The sequence below is a fragment of the Meleagris gallopavo genome, chromosome 1 (genome assembly GCF_905368555.1).
Source record: "Meleagris gallopavo chromosome 1, MGAL_WU_HG_1.1, whole genome shotgun sequence".
Taxonomy (NCBI): Eukaryota; Metazoa; Chordata; class Aves; order Galliformes; family Phasianidae; genus Meleagris; species Meleagris gallopavo.
Window position 1 is genome coordinate 179,987,899 of NC_139404.1, and position 17,522 is coordinate 180,005,420.

General features: G+C 34.2%; 1 protein-coding gene across 2 annotated transcripts in view; it reads right to left on the reverse strand.

Annotated features, from left to right (window-relative positions):
* The window catches only part of DYNC2H1 (dynein cytoplasmic 2 heavy chain 1), a 139,270-nt gene that overhangs the window by 39,801 nt on the left and 81,947 nt on the right, over window positions 1–17,522 (reverse strand). For both annotated transcript variants that reach the window (XM_085216292.1, XM_010729080.3), the window contains 7 exons: window positions 16,621–16,781; window positions 15,064–15,189; window positions 13,018–13,128; window positions 12,059–12,214; window positions 10,430–10,505; window positions 8,841–9,052; window positions 7,008–7,112 (listed from right to left, as the gene is read on the reverse strand). In XM_085216292.1, coding sequence (XP_085072418.1) covers window positions 7,008–7,112; window positions 8,841–9,052; window positions 10,430–10,505; window positions 12,059–12,214; window positions 13,018–13,128; window positions 15,064–15,189; window positions 16,621–16,781 — 947 coding nt within the window. The remainder of the gene's footprint in view (window positions 1–7,007; window positions 7,113–8,840; window positions 9,053–10,429; window positions 10,506–12,058; window positions 12,215–13,017; window positions 13,129–15,063; window positions 15,190–16,620; window positions 16,782–17,522) is intronic.

The window sequence follows — 17,522 nt, forward strand, 5'->3', positions numbered from 1 at the left end:
TCCATTCTGTTCTGTGGCAAAGAATGCCTTTCATGCAGCACCATAGGTATATGCAAAATGCTTCCCATATTTCAAAAATTCTTTTTGGTACTCAAATTGCTCAATTACAGGATAATAATAAATACAATTTGGCCTTACTCATCTATTTCTGCTAGAGCCTATTAGTCATATATTTGTGATGTGAGATGCATTTAATAAATGTCAGTAATTATGTGCTCTGCACAGCTAACACAAGAGAAAAATTTAAAATTATTTCTAAAAAATAGCTTTATGTTCATCCTGACATCAATTTCAATAATCTAACAAGTTCAGAATAATTTCAATTGCATACTTTTTGATAATCGTGCCCATATTACTCTATGCACTATGACTAGAATTATGGGGAAGCGGTAGATAGATATAAAATTAGGTACTAATGTTCACAATCTTTTTAAGGATCTAGAGTTTGAAAAGGAAAATCTATTGAAAAAAGGACAAGAAGCTACAGCTGTTACTGCATTACAACTGCACTTCAGTAATTAATTGCAAACCACAGCCCCACTATTCTCTATATAATAAAATATTGCAGTTACAGATATGATTCGGTATTAGCTGACTTGGGTAATACAAGCAGTGGAGACCAGGTTATAAGGTCAAGTATGCTTCAGCAGTCTCACAGTTGCAGGTGTCCTTGTACACTTGGAACATCTTGTCTCTGTTGCCGTCATTTGCAAGGTAAAAGCCAGAACTGGAACTGTGCTATTAAACAATACATACAAACAATATCTGCAAGAATCTGGGAAGAAGAGGTATGGAATTCAGCACTGACTTGCTGAAAATGGAAATGGTTAAAGGTTTTCTTCAGAAAAAGCTGAATATAAGAACCAAAGGATAAGGTGCTGTTTTACTGAAGTCAAAGGGATTATTGCAATTACATTTAATGAGGCAAGATACACTTCATGTTTTCTGACCTTGGTTCACATTTGCTTGCCTTACTTGATTGTTTTTACACTGTTTTCCACTAGTAGTCTGCTATTCATTTTAACTCTGCAAGTATACTCCACAAAATAAAAAAGAGCAATAACAAAAGGTAATAAAGTTTTTCCACAAAAATATCCAATTTTCAAGCACAGGCAAAATAGCAATTGTAATTCTTTTAAATAAACACTTCATTTAGCAGTGATGCTAAGGTATGATGAGCTACTTGTATTAAGTTTATGTGGCAAGGTTGAAGTAGCAGTGCAGAGGCTGCAGGGGTGGCTCAGTGGGCAGCACCCAGCGCTGCCCCATGTCAGAGTAGAGCAGCTCCAACTGCTCCCACAGGGACCCACTGGGCAGAGCTGAGCCGTGAGCGACACTGGATGTGCCTCTGGGAGAGCGGATTGGAGGGAGGGAATCAGTGCTGTGCAACTGCAGTTGGGAGAGAGGGGTGAGAGATGGGGCAGAAGCAGCTCTGCAGCCCCCAAGGTCAGCGTGGGAGGGCAGGAGGCGATTAATAAAATTCCTTTTACATTTCTTAGCTTATACTGAGAAAATTATCAATGCCTCTAAGACAAACATGCTTTAAGATGACTGAATTTTCACTTTCTCTTCATAAACCCTTCAATTTTAAATTACTTACTTACATATGAAATGAAATTATGATAACTGTACTTGGATTGTTACAACTCTCGGTGGAGAAATAGAGTAACAACTGTGTTTCAATTTGTGTCTGATTAGTATCATCTAGTTCTTCAAACAGTCCAGCATCCCATTTCTGCATAACAAACACCCTGCTAGTTACAGCAGTCCTCTGAAATGGCCATTAAAATGCTCATTATACTATTCTTACAAATACTGTTCACATTATTACAGAGCTTCCTCTAAAGAAATACATACTTCCAAACAATGGTTCAGACCTTTATTTTAGGTGCTTATCTAGAATGGCACAAACTATTTCCTGTACCGCTTGTCTTTCACTAGGAGCACGCAAAACCACATAAAATTAAGATGAGGTGGCTAATATTACTTATGTGATTATTTATGTGTTATGAATTGAACATGCACTTTTTTTTTTTTTAGAAAAATAGAACAAATAACAATTGAAGATCTGGCTTTGGATCAGGGTTATCATGATTTTCTGTCAAATAATCTAAACATTAAAAAAAAAAAATAGATCACATGAGTTTATTCCAACATTCTTCAATTTCATTTTTTCTCTCTAGGAAATTATTGGCAATAATTCACAAAAATTTGCAGGTATGCTGCAAGTCCAGCACTGAACAAGACAGCTCTTAATTGCTTTTCCAAGGTGTAAAATATATAGAGAGGGGCCTGAATACTTCAGGGTGGAAATATCATAAACACTGTTTTGTTGAAGACATTTCATTATTATTCTATTAAAATTACAATAAAGGATGAAATAAGTTCATAAGTATTCATAATACAGACAAATATAGTCCTGAAAATAAGAGAACATCATGGAATCAAGAGACTTCTCTTTAGAAGGGTGACTCGAGAAAGATCCAACCTGTAGGCCCATTTCATCCACAGGAAAAATTCACACAGTCCAATATACTTTTCTAATCACTGATATAGGCTATACTGGGACATGAAACCATCAGAATATAGATCAATATGCAAGCAAAACCACCGCGTTTATCAGATTACAAGAAAGGAGCATAACATTAACCTAGAGGTAGGGCATTTGTTAAGCATGAGGAAAGCAGACTTGCAGCTGTGCACACAATCTCTACCTGGCATAAAACAAACAGAATGAGCTACGATGACGTGTAGCTGAACTGTCAGCTGAGTTGTTTTCTACTGTTTTGCAGAGGGAACATAGCAAGAGACATGAGATTATTCACAGTCATATTCAAGCTAAGAGAAGTTGTGTCAAGGGCATGTTGTAATAGTAGGTGAGGCAGAATCACAGCGAACTCTAGAAATCCAGTTGTTTTAGCTACACAAAGCAACTGAAAATAAAAACCAGAAAAATCCTGTATGTTGGAAAGACCACATGCATACTTAAGTCAAATACTTTCTTAAAACGAAGATCACTGGTAGCAGTATGCATACACCATTAACACTGAATTGTACTACAGAACATCATAAGACAGTTTCTAACAATTTTATTAGTAATGATTAATATTAAAATCATACAGTTAGTGCTATTCAGCTCTTAAATTAGAATTGAAGATCCCTGATGGGGAAGAAAAAAAAACAAGCTGTGAATACGTTCAGTAGTTGCATGCTTACTGAAAACAGTCTGTTTGTTTTCACTGCTGCGTTTTAGCCTTACCCAAACACTACTAGCAGTGAAGTAGAAGGTTACAGAAGAGAACTCTGCATAACTGCAAAATGCTGCACTGTGCTGCAGCAGATTTCTACTACAGCAGAAAAATGTGATGCTACAGTAACACAAACTATCATTCCTATACATAAAGAGAAGTTGTGGATGCCCCATCCCTGGAGGCATTCAAGGCCAGGCTGGATGTGGCTCTGGGCAGCCTGGTCTGGTGGTTGGCAACCCTGCACATAGCAGGGGGGTTGAAACTAGATGATCACTATGGTCCTTTTCAACCCAGGCCATTCTATGAATCTATGAAAAATGAATACTATTCATGGGAAGTCTATAAGAAATATACATTTCTATTATCTAAGTGTTCTGCCTTAAGTAGTGGAATAAATTGATAAAAATAAAATGAGATTTATTTTAAAATAATTACATTAGTTTAACTTCACAGTTAGTAAAATAGATCACAGTATTGATCTATTTTTAATATTTATCTTGAAAGATTTTGAAACAATAAAAGGTTTCAGAATAGACTTAGATCAATGGACATATGAATGGTTTCAGAGATTTAAAATAATCACGCAGATGAGGAAAGTAAAAAATTTCTGTGAGTTGGTTTAAAGAAAGTGACATCAAATTATGCATGTTTTAAGAAAACTTCTTCTAATCCTGAACTTGGTGGAGTAGACAGTACAGCTCTGCATAAGAAATAAGTTGTCAATAAAAATATAGACTGAGAAAGAATAAAGTCTAGTAGATGAGAAACATACGGGATAGAAGATAAGTATTTATAAGAGAATACACCACATATTTAGCACAGACTTTGTGAATCATGGGACCAAGTTATCAGATTTAGTCTTTCCACTCTTGGTGACATAGTGCCTGAGGTGGTTGCAATTTATTTCTTGCTTCCATATTCATTCAATACTTTTTTGCTTTGGCTTGCTACAGGATACATGCCAAAAAAAAGAAAAAACCAAACTCAACATATGGAAGGCATTTCTGTTATCTCACATTACAAACCACAGAATCATCTAAAACTACCTAACTGACAGAAATGGAATGGGGGTTCCAATTTACTTAATTCTTATTAATTTCCCTATAACTTTTCCCTATAAAAGACAGCATGCTAGAGCTTTTCAGAAAATTGATAGGATTCTTGATATACAGACTAGGTCACTTCACAGCTCAAACATTAGTTTCACAATCCGATCAATTTTTATGTTACCTGACACAATTAATTCACCAGTCAAATATATTGTTCTAATCACTAAAGATTTGTACTGCTTAACTGCACTAACATAGTAATAGTGTACTCTCAGCCACAGTTTCTTCAACAGAAAAACAATGACATGAAAAATTATACGACAAAAATTGAATAGTGCAAATTTAGAGCAAATACTAGAGCTAAAATTACTGAAAGAAACAAGAGGTGGATGAACTTACTTTCAACTGCCTAATTTTCACTCAGGCTGAGGTAAAGACACTTCTCAGTCAAACTCCTCCAAGCCTAAGGGCTAAATAACTTAATGTTATAGACAAGCAGATACATAGGGACCTCCAGGAGATCAATATTCTACTGCATTAGGGTATGCTAGCAATGGGAATCAGTTGCTTGCATCCTGACTACTGTCAATTTGGGTCTGACTTCCCACTGCTGCTACAAAAAAATGTATTCCCTTGGGTCCTGTGTCACATCTAGGAGCTCCTAGTAGATGTCCTAAATATAGATCACCTCATATTGTCCATTCCTAGACCAAGAAGTCATGATGAGAACAAAAGAGGCACTCAATATTTTCCTGGTCCACAAAAGTTGGTAAAAGCAGCTGTCCAAGAGCATTTGTTTGCTGTTTCATTAATACCAGCCAGTAAAATGGATGACCTGGCTCATTCAACCAAGCTGGAGATCTACATACAACTCTAAAACATAGGTGAAAAATTTTTGATCATCATTGCCTATCATTCAGACACTAAGATAATTAGATTCTCACATTTTACACTGCTATTTATATCTGAACTAGACTGAAATCAAATGATAGCTGACAACACATGAATATGATATAGAGATCTCTTTATCTTTATATTGCTACAGCAATAGCAGGAATATTCAAGTAACTTTTTGAAACTAAGACCTACAAAGTCCTTGGAATTTACTTTTCACTATGCTCCTCTCCCCACCCTTCCCCTCAAACTTTCATATTTCTTATCAGAAAGATAGACTTCTGACTACTGGCAGAATTCTTTAGAAGTGCTCTCTGTCAGAAAAACCAAATTGTTACCCATATTCTTTTTGCTAAATGACTTCATTGGAATTTGCTGACTAAAACTAAAACTTTAACTGCTAAACAGCAGTTGTTGTAAAAGCTATCTCGCTGACATGAACTAGATAAACAATATATGTAAGACCATTGAAATTATTTATGTAAGTGAATACTGAAAACTGAATTAAATCATTGTAAATTCCTTCAAGAATTTGTCATTTATTTAAGTCCTAAACCATTTGCTTTGAAAATAAGGATCCGAAACAGCTCAGATTATTTATTTCAGTAATAATGCTAAAACGATCTTGGCTAAGTTGTAAACAAGGATACTTGACAAGGTGCTGGGCTACACATATCCATACGCAGATTCTAAATGTAAAATAGAGATAAATAGCTGGAAAGTATGTATCACATTCACAAGTCAGCAAACGTATTCTAAAAAGAAAAACCTAGAAGTTTATTGAAATACTCCTAATTCACGTGTACTCGACTGGTCAAATGTATAATGCATTTAAAAGTCCAAGATCAAATCAAAATTCACTTGATGTCTTTTTGACAGAGGACACATCTAAACTCATACTTTCCTTTTAGCTTCTATGTTCTATATACAAACCTTATGAATGGTTATACTTTTCTCTCTGAAGATTTAGGTCAACACACTCAGAAACGACTGAAGCTTAATAAACCCAAGGTTAAGCCAAGAACTGGTTTGTAAAACAAAGATATGTAAATAAAACATCTCTTTACTAATAAAGATGATCCCAGAAATGTAAAACTGCAGGAAGTGTCAACCAAGAACTTAATTATTGAATACATTCTGTTCTGAAGCTCAGTATCTCCCAGAGATCCATCATGGGAATGTATAGCACAGTTTAAGCATAAACGAAGGATAGTGAAACATGCTGGTATGGAGCAATCTCATTGATAAGCAAATGCTGTATGATATGTTTCTTCTGTTTTTTTAATCACTTTATAATAAATAGTATATTTTTTATAAACATATAAAAAGCATAAAATCCATTTCATAAACATAATACATCTTTATAAAGGTAAGTATTTCTGCCTTGCAGACTGTTTGAAGTTAAAATGAAAAGCTTTTTCCATCATGACAAAAGAGTTTCTACGGAGTCTGCTTTGATGTATTCATATGTAGGCTCATAATGTCTGTATAATAATACAGACTTACAATAAATAAGCAAACAATTTCATTTGAAAGAAATACTTAAGAATGTCTTGCTACTGACAATTTCATACAATTCTAATCTATATGCAAGATACCTATGGAGTTTATTTTGGAAGTTTCTTTTATGTTATAAAATTGTAGCTGTTACTATAAAAAAATATTCTACAGATAAGAGTCAACATAGTCCAAAAATCCTTCCATTTAGCCTGTCAATCTTACGGAAATTCAAATTTATGGAAAGGTGATTGGATTCTACAGCTTGTATTAGAGACAGAAAATATTCAGAGGTAAATGAAAAATGTATTTTTACCTGGGAACTGATCATACGTTGTGATGAACGAGCAATATTAGCAGGTAGACCAAAAAAGTCAGGTTTATCATCTTCTGGAAGGCTTTCAATAATATGACGATAATCCTACATTTAAAGAAAACATAAAATACACATAACTGAGAGAACTTTTTTGTTTACTTCACAAAAATAACTGTGAAAAGAATTTAATTAAATGCACTGTATGACACTGATTAAAATGCATACAGTATGTATAGAGTACAGGTATCTTAGTGATTTCATTTTAATTTTTTTCTTTTTATTTATTAACAATACATATTTTTTAACAATGTTTCCATTCTAAAAGTACAAAGAGCAATTAAAAGCAAGCTCAATGACAATATAAAACAGAAAAAAAGATTTTAGCATTTGGAATGTTAATAGTAGAGAGCAAACAGATTTATATAATAAAGAACACACTTTTATATAAAGCTCTATAAGGATTTTATTATCACTCATAAATAGTGAAATAATAAGATAAAAATGGGTCTGCATGATGACTGGATATGAAAAATAGTGTCCACAGAGGTTCTACACTCATAATCACTAGTGAGACTTCTCACACAAAACAGAAAGAGGCCTTGTAGCCAAAGGTAGACTAATGATGGCAGATATGTGACCCTAAACACAAAAAAAATTTGGTGTTTAACATCTGTATCCCATTGCATTGGATCATCTGCATTTGAAATGGATACTGAACACATCCAAACATATGCTCTTCTTTATCACTGCAAGGAATTTCAGCGAGTGCTTGCAGGATCAGGTCTAATGTGAGTGTGATTTACTAGGACATGTAATCTCTAAACTAAGATTTCAGTAGTGGCAGATCTATCCACTGAACACCCAGGAACCACTATTTAGTAAGATTATTATTCCAATTATTTGAAGTAAAAAAACTTATTTTCAAAACTTTATTTTTCTATTAATCAAAGCTACTTGAAGAAAATTATTTACATATTTAAAGACATTAAGATACTTAAAACTGTAAGTATAGAAGTCTTACACAAACAATCATATAAAAAATTTAAAACTATTAACTGCAGTACAGGTAAAAATAAAGGTTGACCATATTACCTAGTGCAACAGAGACCAGCCTCATTTATTTCTTTGCTCTTTACAATATTACATCAGCACTTCCATAGAAAATATCATATTTAAAATAAACAAATAAAAAACCCTCAAAATCTAAGCAGTCAGAATCCAGGAAGAGAACATCAAACAATAGTAATTTATTTTCACTGCAATAATGCTGTTTATATCAAATCATACTATATGGTGGTCTAGCGTGGAGTTCAACGTTAAAATGCAAATGAATCTTAATAACAATAACAACAGCAGTAAGTGGAAGGACAGGGAGATATCAGCTCTTCAGAATCTATTGAATTCCCTCCTGAATACTAAAGGAGAATTAGAATTTATTTCTGTCCCCAAATAAAATGTCATACAGCATCCACAGCATGGTAACAAATTACATGAGAGCACTGACAAATTTTGTAAATTAGGAGATAAATCCATATTCTGCCATTATGTTAATATACTAAGTAATGCAAAAATTTAATAATGTTCTTGTCATAAAATGAGACAATTTCTTTCATTCAGTTCTTCACAGCTTTGCATCAAAGTCCATCCAGGTATCATAAGATAATGAGACAGAACAGTTCTGAAAACTTAGGAATCACCCATCCCACGCAACAGAAGTCTCACATAAATAAAGATATCTTTATATTGTATCTCTGGATTTCTTTGTGAATATAATGATTCTTCAAAATAACATACTTCAGTTTGTGTATCATATGACTGAAGATGTGTACTTACCAAAATACTGCAAGAATTTGGTAAAGAGATTGAATGCAGGAAACTAGTCATCTTCCTGCCTCTAGCATTAAAATTGCCAATGACATTTGAATTGAAAAGCTGCTCCAAGTAGGACCGAAGAACCTTCATATCAAAGTAATTATCGATGCGGCCTCCATAAATTGCATTTTCAAACAAGCCATGAACAAATTCCCACTGAAAATCTTTGGATCCTATAAATATATCAGTAATAGTTTTCTATCAATTACCACTGCATCACTAGCATTTCTTCCAATCACCACAGTTCTTAAGTGAAAAGGAAAATTACAGAAACATCAAATAATTCATTTCAAATTCATTTCAAATAAATCATTTCTTGCAGTCTCATACATAAAATAAACCAAAATCAGATCATGCACTGAAAAATTCACTGGAAACATCAACTTCCAAACAAAAAAGGTTCAAGATAGGTACTTTTTAAAGAATTATAAACAGCATTTCACGCAGTACTTAAAACTAAGTATGTTACAGTTATGCTTCCTGGTCAAGTTGCTTTTCAAATTCCATTTTTCTGGCTTAGCAATATTTCCTTATTTCAATTAATTTATTTTATCGCCTTTTTACAACAGTTGACCTAAATAGCTATACTGATACGCTGTAGCTTTCTAGAGCAGGTAAAAGTTTGATCAAATGAGTACTTCTTAAAAATCTCCTGACAAAAAGGAAGCAGCAATTATTTTAAGTAGTTTTTAGGTTTTGTTTTGTAGTAACTAGCACACTCCAAGTACTTGATCATTCCCTCAAAAGAAAAGATATCTTCACAGCAACAGGTATAAACAGGTTAATGATTTTAACTGACAGTTAATGACTCTTTGTATGACTGTATGTTTCAAGTTTGTGTAACTAAGTTCCAGTTCCAGAAGTGTTAAATCTCATTTAAGTCAAAGATCACAAACTGTATCTAAACATCAGTTCCTAACTTTACTTTGAAATTATATAAAATGTAAATAATCAAGTATGATTAAGAATGTACTAAGTTACTTAACAGAACAATGGAGTGTTTTACATCTTAACAATGCCCAGAGAGGTGTCCTCTGAGACATTCAATGTCAGGCTGAATGGGGCTCTGAGCAACCTGATCTAGCTGTAGAGGGGGGTTCATTGCAAGGGGGTTGGACTAGATGACTTTTCAAGGTCCCTTCCGACTCAGTTAATTTCATCACAAAAGAGCACATGCTCCATTAATTCATTCAACAAATGGAAGAGTTCAAACTGGAAAGGGATGGAGACAGATGACTGAAGCTTCCAGGCATTCCTGTATTTCTCATATTTCCTCTTAACTTGGGAAGTAAAGCAGAATAGTTTTGGCAGTCATGTGTTTGTATTTGCAAGAGCCATCCACAACTGTTCCAGTGAAGATTCAAATGTAAAATTTAAATATGTACAACTTATATTTTAAGCAGAACGACCCCACTGCAATCAATCATGCAAAATAAGTGATCTATAAAAATTACTGTGAAAGTTTTAAATATGATAAAGAATTCTAAATGAGAAACCTTAAGAAGTGTTAGGCTACAGAAATAAAGAACATTCCTTCAGAAGTGACTTACCCTCAAAGAGTCTATCAATAATGTCAAAACCAGCACGGAGATCAGATAAAGAAAATTCATAAAACTTGGTCCAACCCTGACATTTTAAAAGAAATGCCAAGAACTCAATTAGTTACAAGATTTTAATAAATAGGTTTGATTATCCAAATACAGCCTGCTTTATACTAATATCAACTCACTCCTTATTTCATGTCACTTCTCTACTGTCAAAGAAAAAATATACTGAGAAAAACAATAACTGCTACTATTTCAGCAAAATGTTGACATGCACATTTTGACCACTGTCATTTTATACTCCAATTCTGTTCTTGGTGGCATTAGTCTTTGCATAGCATGAAAGTACTGTGCATGGCTCACAAAAGCCTTTCAATGTAAATAAGTACGTACAAGTAAATATTGGTACATGATAAAGGAAATCCAGACATCAGTCCCCCAGTGCTGTAACTTCTTACGGCTGTACCTTTGTATTTGAATGAAATCTTAATAACAAATGCATGTGAGATTAGTGTATTTTCAGATTAAGATTGCAGCTGCCTCACAGATCACAATCAAGGTATCAGTCAGTCACCTTGAAGGTCATAAACAGGCAAGATGCTGAAGTCTTTCAACAGTTTTAAAATGCCTTTTTGAAAGATCTGCTTATAGACTGAAGAGTTTATTGGCCAGGACTAACTGCAGTTCAGCAATGTCAGGATGATAGAATCACCACTAAATCTATGCGAGATAAACAGAGTTATAGTAGAAGTAAGGAGAAAGCACTAACCCTGTCCTGTGCCTGTTTGAAAGTTATTGGCAAATTAACAGTAATTTGAACAAAGGCAAATGAGAGATCATATATTTAATTGGTACTTCAATGATTTTCAACTATTCTTCTTCTTGAACAGCATATTCAAAGTTCGTTCCAGTTAGAGGGAAACAACTCTATAATTCATAAAGTCAAAACTAACAAAAGAAGTCTTAAACATTCCAGGCTCTGTCAGAACAAATCTCTTGGATGACAGGTTAATTTCACCACAAGTCTAATTAAAATAAACCAGACACAAAATAGTTTGTTGGGTTTATTTTCTCCTCTTTTTCCTGCTTAGCTTAAGCATCTGTAGCCAGAAAAAAAACATTTTCTTTAAACAAAAACTTATCTAAGGAAAAAACATGTTACAGTCTCTGAAAACCATTATAATCCTCTCAAGAAACAAGTAAATTCTCTTGTTCTTCCATCTCTCTGAATAGGATTGCTATGCAGAAAGAATAGTAAATATTACATTCTCCTTTTTACTGAAGGAGGAATATTTATGACTTCCACACAGTCCTAAACAGTTTTTTTTTTCCTATCCTAAACAAAAAGAATTCAAAAGATATTCTCCATGGGACCTCACTCCTGCATCATTAGCACACAGATCACACAATATCTCCACACAGAGACTGGCAATTTTCAGAAGGACAAGAATTTAGACTACCAAGATTTTATTTTTAAATTAATTCAAAGAAAGCCATAAAGGTAGGCACCAGAAGTATCAAAGTTTTTCTCATCTCTGAATGTGATCCAATATATATCTGATGAAAAACAATTCTAAGTATAAAAGCTAAAAATAAACAGGGACAAATTTTTAAAAGTCAGCAAAAAAGAATTACCTGAGGAATGTAATTTCTTCTTTCTTGGCATACAGCATGAAACCATGCTAAACAAAAGAGAGAATGGGCTCGAGACAAATTTCCCTTTTTATTAATTTGTTCAGGTGTCCAAGATTCATAGGTTCGTAGGAGGTTCTTCTTGAGGCCTGGAGGTGCCTGCGCAGGAAAAAACCATCCCTTTGTTGTAAACAACTGATACTTTCAAGTTCTATTTTCTTAAGTTTCAGGTTATCACACAATTAAGTTATAGTTTATGACTAGTATTTTAGCAAATAATATTTAACATGAAAAAAATCTGCCTGACAGAATTATAGTCTGAATCAATTGTTAGGAGGACCAAACTACAGGAGTACAAGTTAGTGAAATGAGTGCTAATTGATCAACTAAGTAAATATAAAATAAATTCTTTTTTTTTTTTTCCCCACGCACAAGAGCTTATCTTCTGTTTTTAGAAGCTCAACTACTAATTACTATTTCTGTGATCCGAGCCATCTGACCTTATGCCATGCCAGCATTCTTAGTTAGTTATTGTAGAGCAGATATGTATGATAAAACATCAGTCCTCTGATTTAAGTAGTGTTTATTTACAACCAGTAAAAAAAAGCAATAGGTAGCCTGTATATAATAACAAAGATTATTTAAAAGTAAAAACAATTAAATAGATACCTAGACAATGCAATACAAATGTCACAATAAAATTTTAAAGACATTAATATTAGTTTTTCATATCTATAAGATTTTTTAAAATACTGTTTGCTAAAAGGATTACTGTAAATAGAACAAGGTTTGTAAAAGTCTTTAAAAAGCTGAATATATTATCTGATTGAAACGTCAATAGAAAACAGTTATTTAAATAGTGCACATTACCTACACATAGGTCTATCTAAATAAATAGTTTACTAAGTGTCAAAATTGATTCTTTTAAAACATTCAGTAAAAGCTTTCTAAACAGATCTTACTTCACAGGTTATTTTCAGACTTGACTGAAGCAAAATTGGAGTGAATTTTGGATGAACTTCAGTAGTAAGCCAAAGGCGAAAGTTTGGTTGAGGCTGCAGTGTATTCAGTTCCTGCCAAAGAGATGTTATATATTGAGGTAGGATGTCCAGTTTGTTTTCTATTTAATACACAGAACAGTATTTATAAAATGATAACTTGAATTGAAAAATTATGCGTGTCTAAAAATTTTTAGCTGCTTTTTGTAAGTAAGTTTACTCAAAATACATGTTGTTCCTGTACTTTCTATATGCCTGCTAAGCTCAGCTTCATCCTGGATGTGTCAAAATATTTACAGCTCTCTCCCATATTCTAAACTCAGAGCAAAACAGCAGCTCTTTATTTCTCTTAAGTAAAGAACACCAAAATACTGGATCTCAAAAGGAAAAGGCTTGGACTATGAGTCGTGTATCAACAACAGAACTCAATGAATTTCAGCACCTGCACAGCTATGTAAATTTCTGGTTTCTTTTTGTTGCTGGATTTTTTTTTTATTATTATTTATTTGTATGTGTAGTTGTTACATGCATCCTTCCTTTATCATGATTCATAGAAAACTCTGAATAGAAAAACAGTTTTAAGAAAATAAATATTGTTAAATGCTATTTCAAATACAAAGATTTCACAAAACATTATGTAATTACTGATGTATCAAGGCATACATTTTCACACATGCTTTATGTACGAAGCTCGCAAAGTTGCTTAACAATTGCCTTGAGAACAGTCAGCTGTTTTGTATAAGAGCTTTGAGAGAGCTATACTTCAATAAACTCTAGCAGATTTCCTTAAAATCCATTCAGTTCGATAACTTCTAAGACTTAATCATAAGAAACTTCTGATACATATCCACATGCACTTACAAGGTTTGATGTTTTATTCTTATAATTAGTTAGAAGCTTACAAACACTTCCTAACAGTTCACTACCGTGCTCAGGGTAGATGAAACATATCAGTATTACCTTGCTTTGCCTTTCTATTTTTCCAAAACAGATCATAGAATCATAGAATGGTCTGGGTTGAAAAGGACCACAAAGATCATTGAGTTTCAACCCCCCTGCTATGTGCAGGGTCACCAACCACCAGAACAGGCTGCCCAGAGCCACATCCAGCCTGGCCTTGAATGCCTGCAGGGATGGGGCATCCACAGCCTCCTTGGGCAACCTGTTCCAGGGTGTCACCACCCTCTGAGTGAAAAACTTCCTCCTAATATCTAACCTAAACCTCCCCTGTCTCAGTTTAAAATCATTCCCTCTTGTCCTATCACTACCCACCTTCATAAACAACCATTCCACCTCCTGTTTATAAGCTCCCTTCAAGTTCTGATACCTTTAAGGTCTATCTATGCCATATGGTCCTTATCTGATAGAACTAGACTCCAAGCTTATGTGCGTGGAGCACACCTCATGCATGAACTACACTAACAGGACAAGTAAGGCAGAAGTTACTACTATTAATAAGCATTTCTTTACCTTGTTTTATGAATGACACAGTATCATACAAGTTGTTTTGACCTAACTAGCAAGTCAATTATTTCAGATACAGTATGTTCTTTTAAAAAATAGTCATTCTAATTTCAAATTAGCATAAACCTTATAGTTGCTGAAACACAAATTACCCTTACAAATAACAAGAATTAACAACAAAGGTGGAGAAGCAAAAAAAAAAAAATATATATATATATATTTTTATGAACTTTTATTTTAAAATGTTGTTATTTAAATAATAAAAAAAAGCATTCATGTACTGATAGTTCAGCAAACGTTGACAGTATCCCATAATGTATAGGAAATTCTAACAGGAGCATTTGTTCAGTCACTGAGACAGAAACACTCTACATTGTATGAAATCAAAGCAACCACACAAAGTTGCTTAGATCTGAAGCTCATGACTCAGAAACCTGCTAAGGTTTATTTTTTTTTATTTAAAACATCACCATGTAAATGCATGATGTTTCAGAACTGCCTAATAAGTTTCCAACAGAAAGACACTCTTGGACTAATTACCCTTACCTTTTCTAATACAGGAAGCCAAGGTATGACAAGATGCAGATTCTTTAAACACAGCCATTCTCCGTTGCGTGCACATTCTTTCAAAGTCTGAATAGCTAGGTCAGCCTGACCTTGGCCCATTGCAATCTGAGAAGAAAAATAACTCTTTGTATCAGGAATTCATCATGCTCATTTAAATACAAAATTGGAAAAATTCATGAAAGTACAATTTTTTCTTCGCAACATATGTAATCTGAACATCTTAAGAAATAACACCCATAGTCTTTTATCATAGAATCATAGAATGGCCTGGGTTGAAAAGGACCACAATGATCACTTAGTTTCAACCCCCTGCTATGTGCAGGGTCACCAACCACCAGACCAGGCTGCCCAGAGCCACATCCAGCCTGGCCCTGAATGCCTCCAGGGATGGGGCATCCACAACCTCCTTGGGCAACCTGTTCCAGCGCATCACCATCCTCTAGGCCTTTTTTCTTACTGTCCTCTTTGTAGGTACTGAAAGGCTGTTATTATGTCACCTAATGATATCTCTGCTGCCAAGGCACAGGCTGGTTCATGTTCAGCTTCTTGTCCACAAAAACCCTCCGGATGTTTTTTGCAGAGCTTCTTCCCAACCAGTCAGTTCACTGCCTGCAGCACTACAAGGGGTTCTTACTATCCAGCGGTAGGATTTTGCTCTTCCTTCTTGTTGAGTTTTGTAAGGTTTCCTTCAGTAAAGGAAAGCTAACAACACTTGTGAGCCCATTGCTTCGTGGGAAAGGGCACCTAGTGACAAGGGTCATGGAAAAGGCTGAGGTACTCAATGTCTTTTTAGCCTGAGTCTTTATTGTCAAGGCTTGTTCCCAGACCTCTCAGGTTTCCCAGACCTACTAGTAGGAGTGAAGCATTACTTATGTACAGATAGATTCAGGAATCACAGAACACATTTAGAAACATGTAAGTCCAGGGCAAGGTACATAGAATGCATTATAGAGTGCTGGGGGGAGGAGCAGTGAATGTCACTGCAGGGCTACCTGCAATCATCTAAAAGTAACACTGATTTGAGGTGCTTCCTGATAAAAAAGCAAACATCACATCTATCTTCAAAAAGGATAAGGAGGAGGAAGAACTATCTAATTACAGGCCAGTCAGCCTCAACTTAGTGCTTGGGAAGATTCCCGTGCAAGCCCTCTTTGAAGCGATTTCCTGCACGGTTGACCTTAAACATTATTTTAAACAGACATGAAATAAAAGAGTTTGGTTCAGGAACTCCCATCAGCAACTTATTAGTTAACATTTACTTGTAAAATTCTTCAAAATACCAAAACACTCATAAACACTTAACAACTTATTTATATTTTCTGTTGAAGAAAGAAATGTTCATGTTCTATAACTACAGGTAATTACGAAGTCCAGTTTACGCTGGGTTTTGTTTCATATTTTGATTATTCCACCCGAAAAGCAATAATACTTACAGCTGTCAGTTGTCAGTTTTTATTACTGTATTGTACCAAAAAATATGTAAAATTGAACATAGCAAACAGTGGGTTTTAATAATTATTCTCATCTAAGGCTGACCTGATGGTAGCACTCAGTATCTCTTTCAACACTGGCAAGTTCTTGCAATTCTTGAGAAGGATCAGCACCAGGAGAAATAATTATCAATATAGGCTCAGTTTCCAGAGTCTCTTTATACAGACGTTTCAGATTCAGAGGTGATGGAGACAATTCTTTTATTCCTATAGTTAGAAACATCATGTAAAGAAAGTGACTACACTGAATGGAGTGCTCTTCAGAAGATTTTTCCTATTATTCAAATAAAATCAACTAGCAAACTGCTGGGATATATAGTATTTCTTCAATGCATAAAGACCGATACTGTTTTTGCTCTTGTTTTAATTTGATCTACAATTCATACAAAAAACCATTTTTGGTGTACAAATCAGCAGTATAAATGGATAATGAAAATTTTAACTGTTGTATAACACTGAAGTATACATTGTAGTAGGTCCTGGCATACCAGAGTCAGCAGATCAAAAAATTGACCAAAAAATTCTGTCAGTAACATATTGCTTAAGAAAAGCATAGTTAAATTGTCATGTACAGCTGTACAAACACAAACAATTCAAATGTCAGGATCTGAGTTAGGAAAACATAAAGCCTAAAATCTTCAAAATACATCACACCTATAATCTTTAAATTGAGGAACTGCATAACTTGCAAGCAATACAAATATATTAATAAATAAACCTTTGCAATACCTCCAAAGTCAAGAAATTACGATGCATTTTCAGAAAACTGTTTCAGTACAGATTTGTGATGTTTTTATGTCTTTTCTTGACATATATCATTCATCATTGCTGAAAACAAGATGCTAGACAAACATCTCTTCTTCACTTGTTCAGTTATCCTTAGGTTCCTATTCATAAGGCTGCTTAGCTTCTACTGACAGATTGTAAAATAAAACACAGCCAAAATAA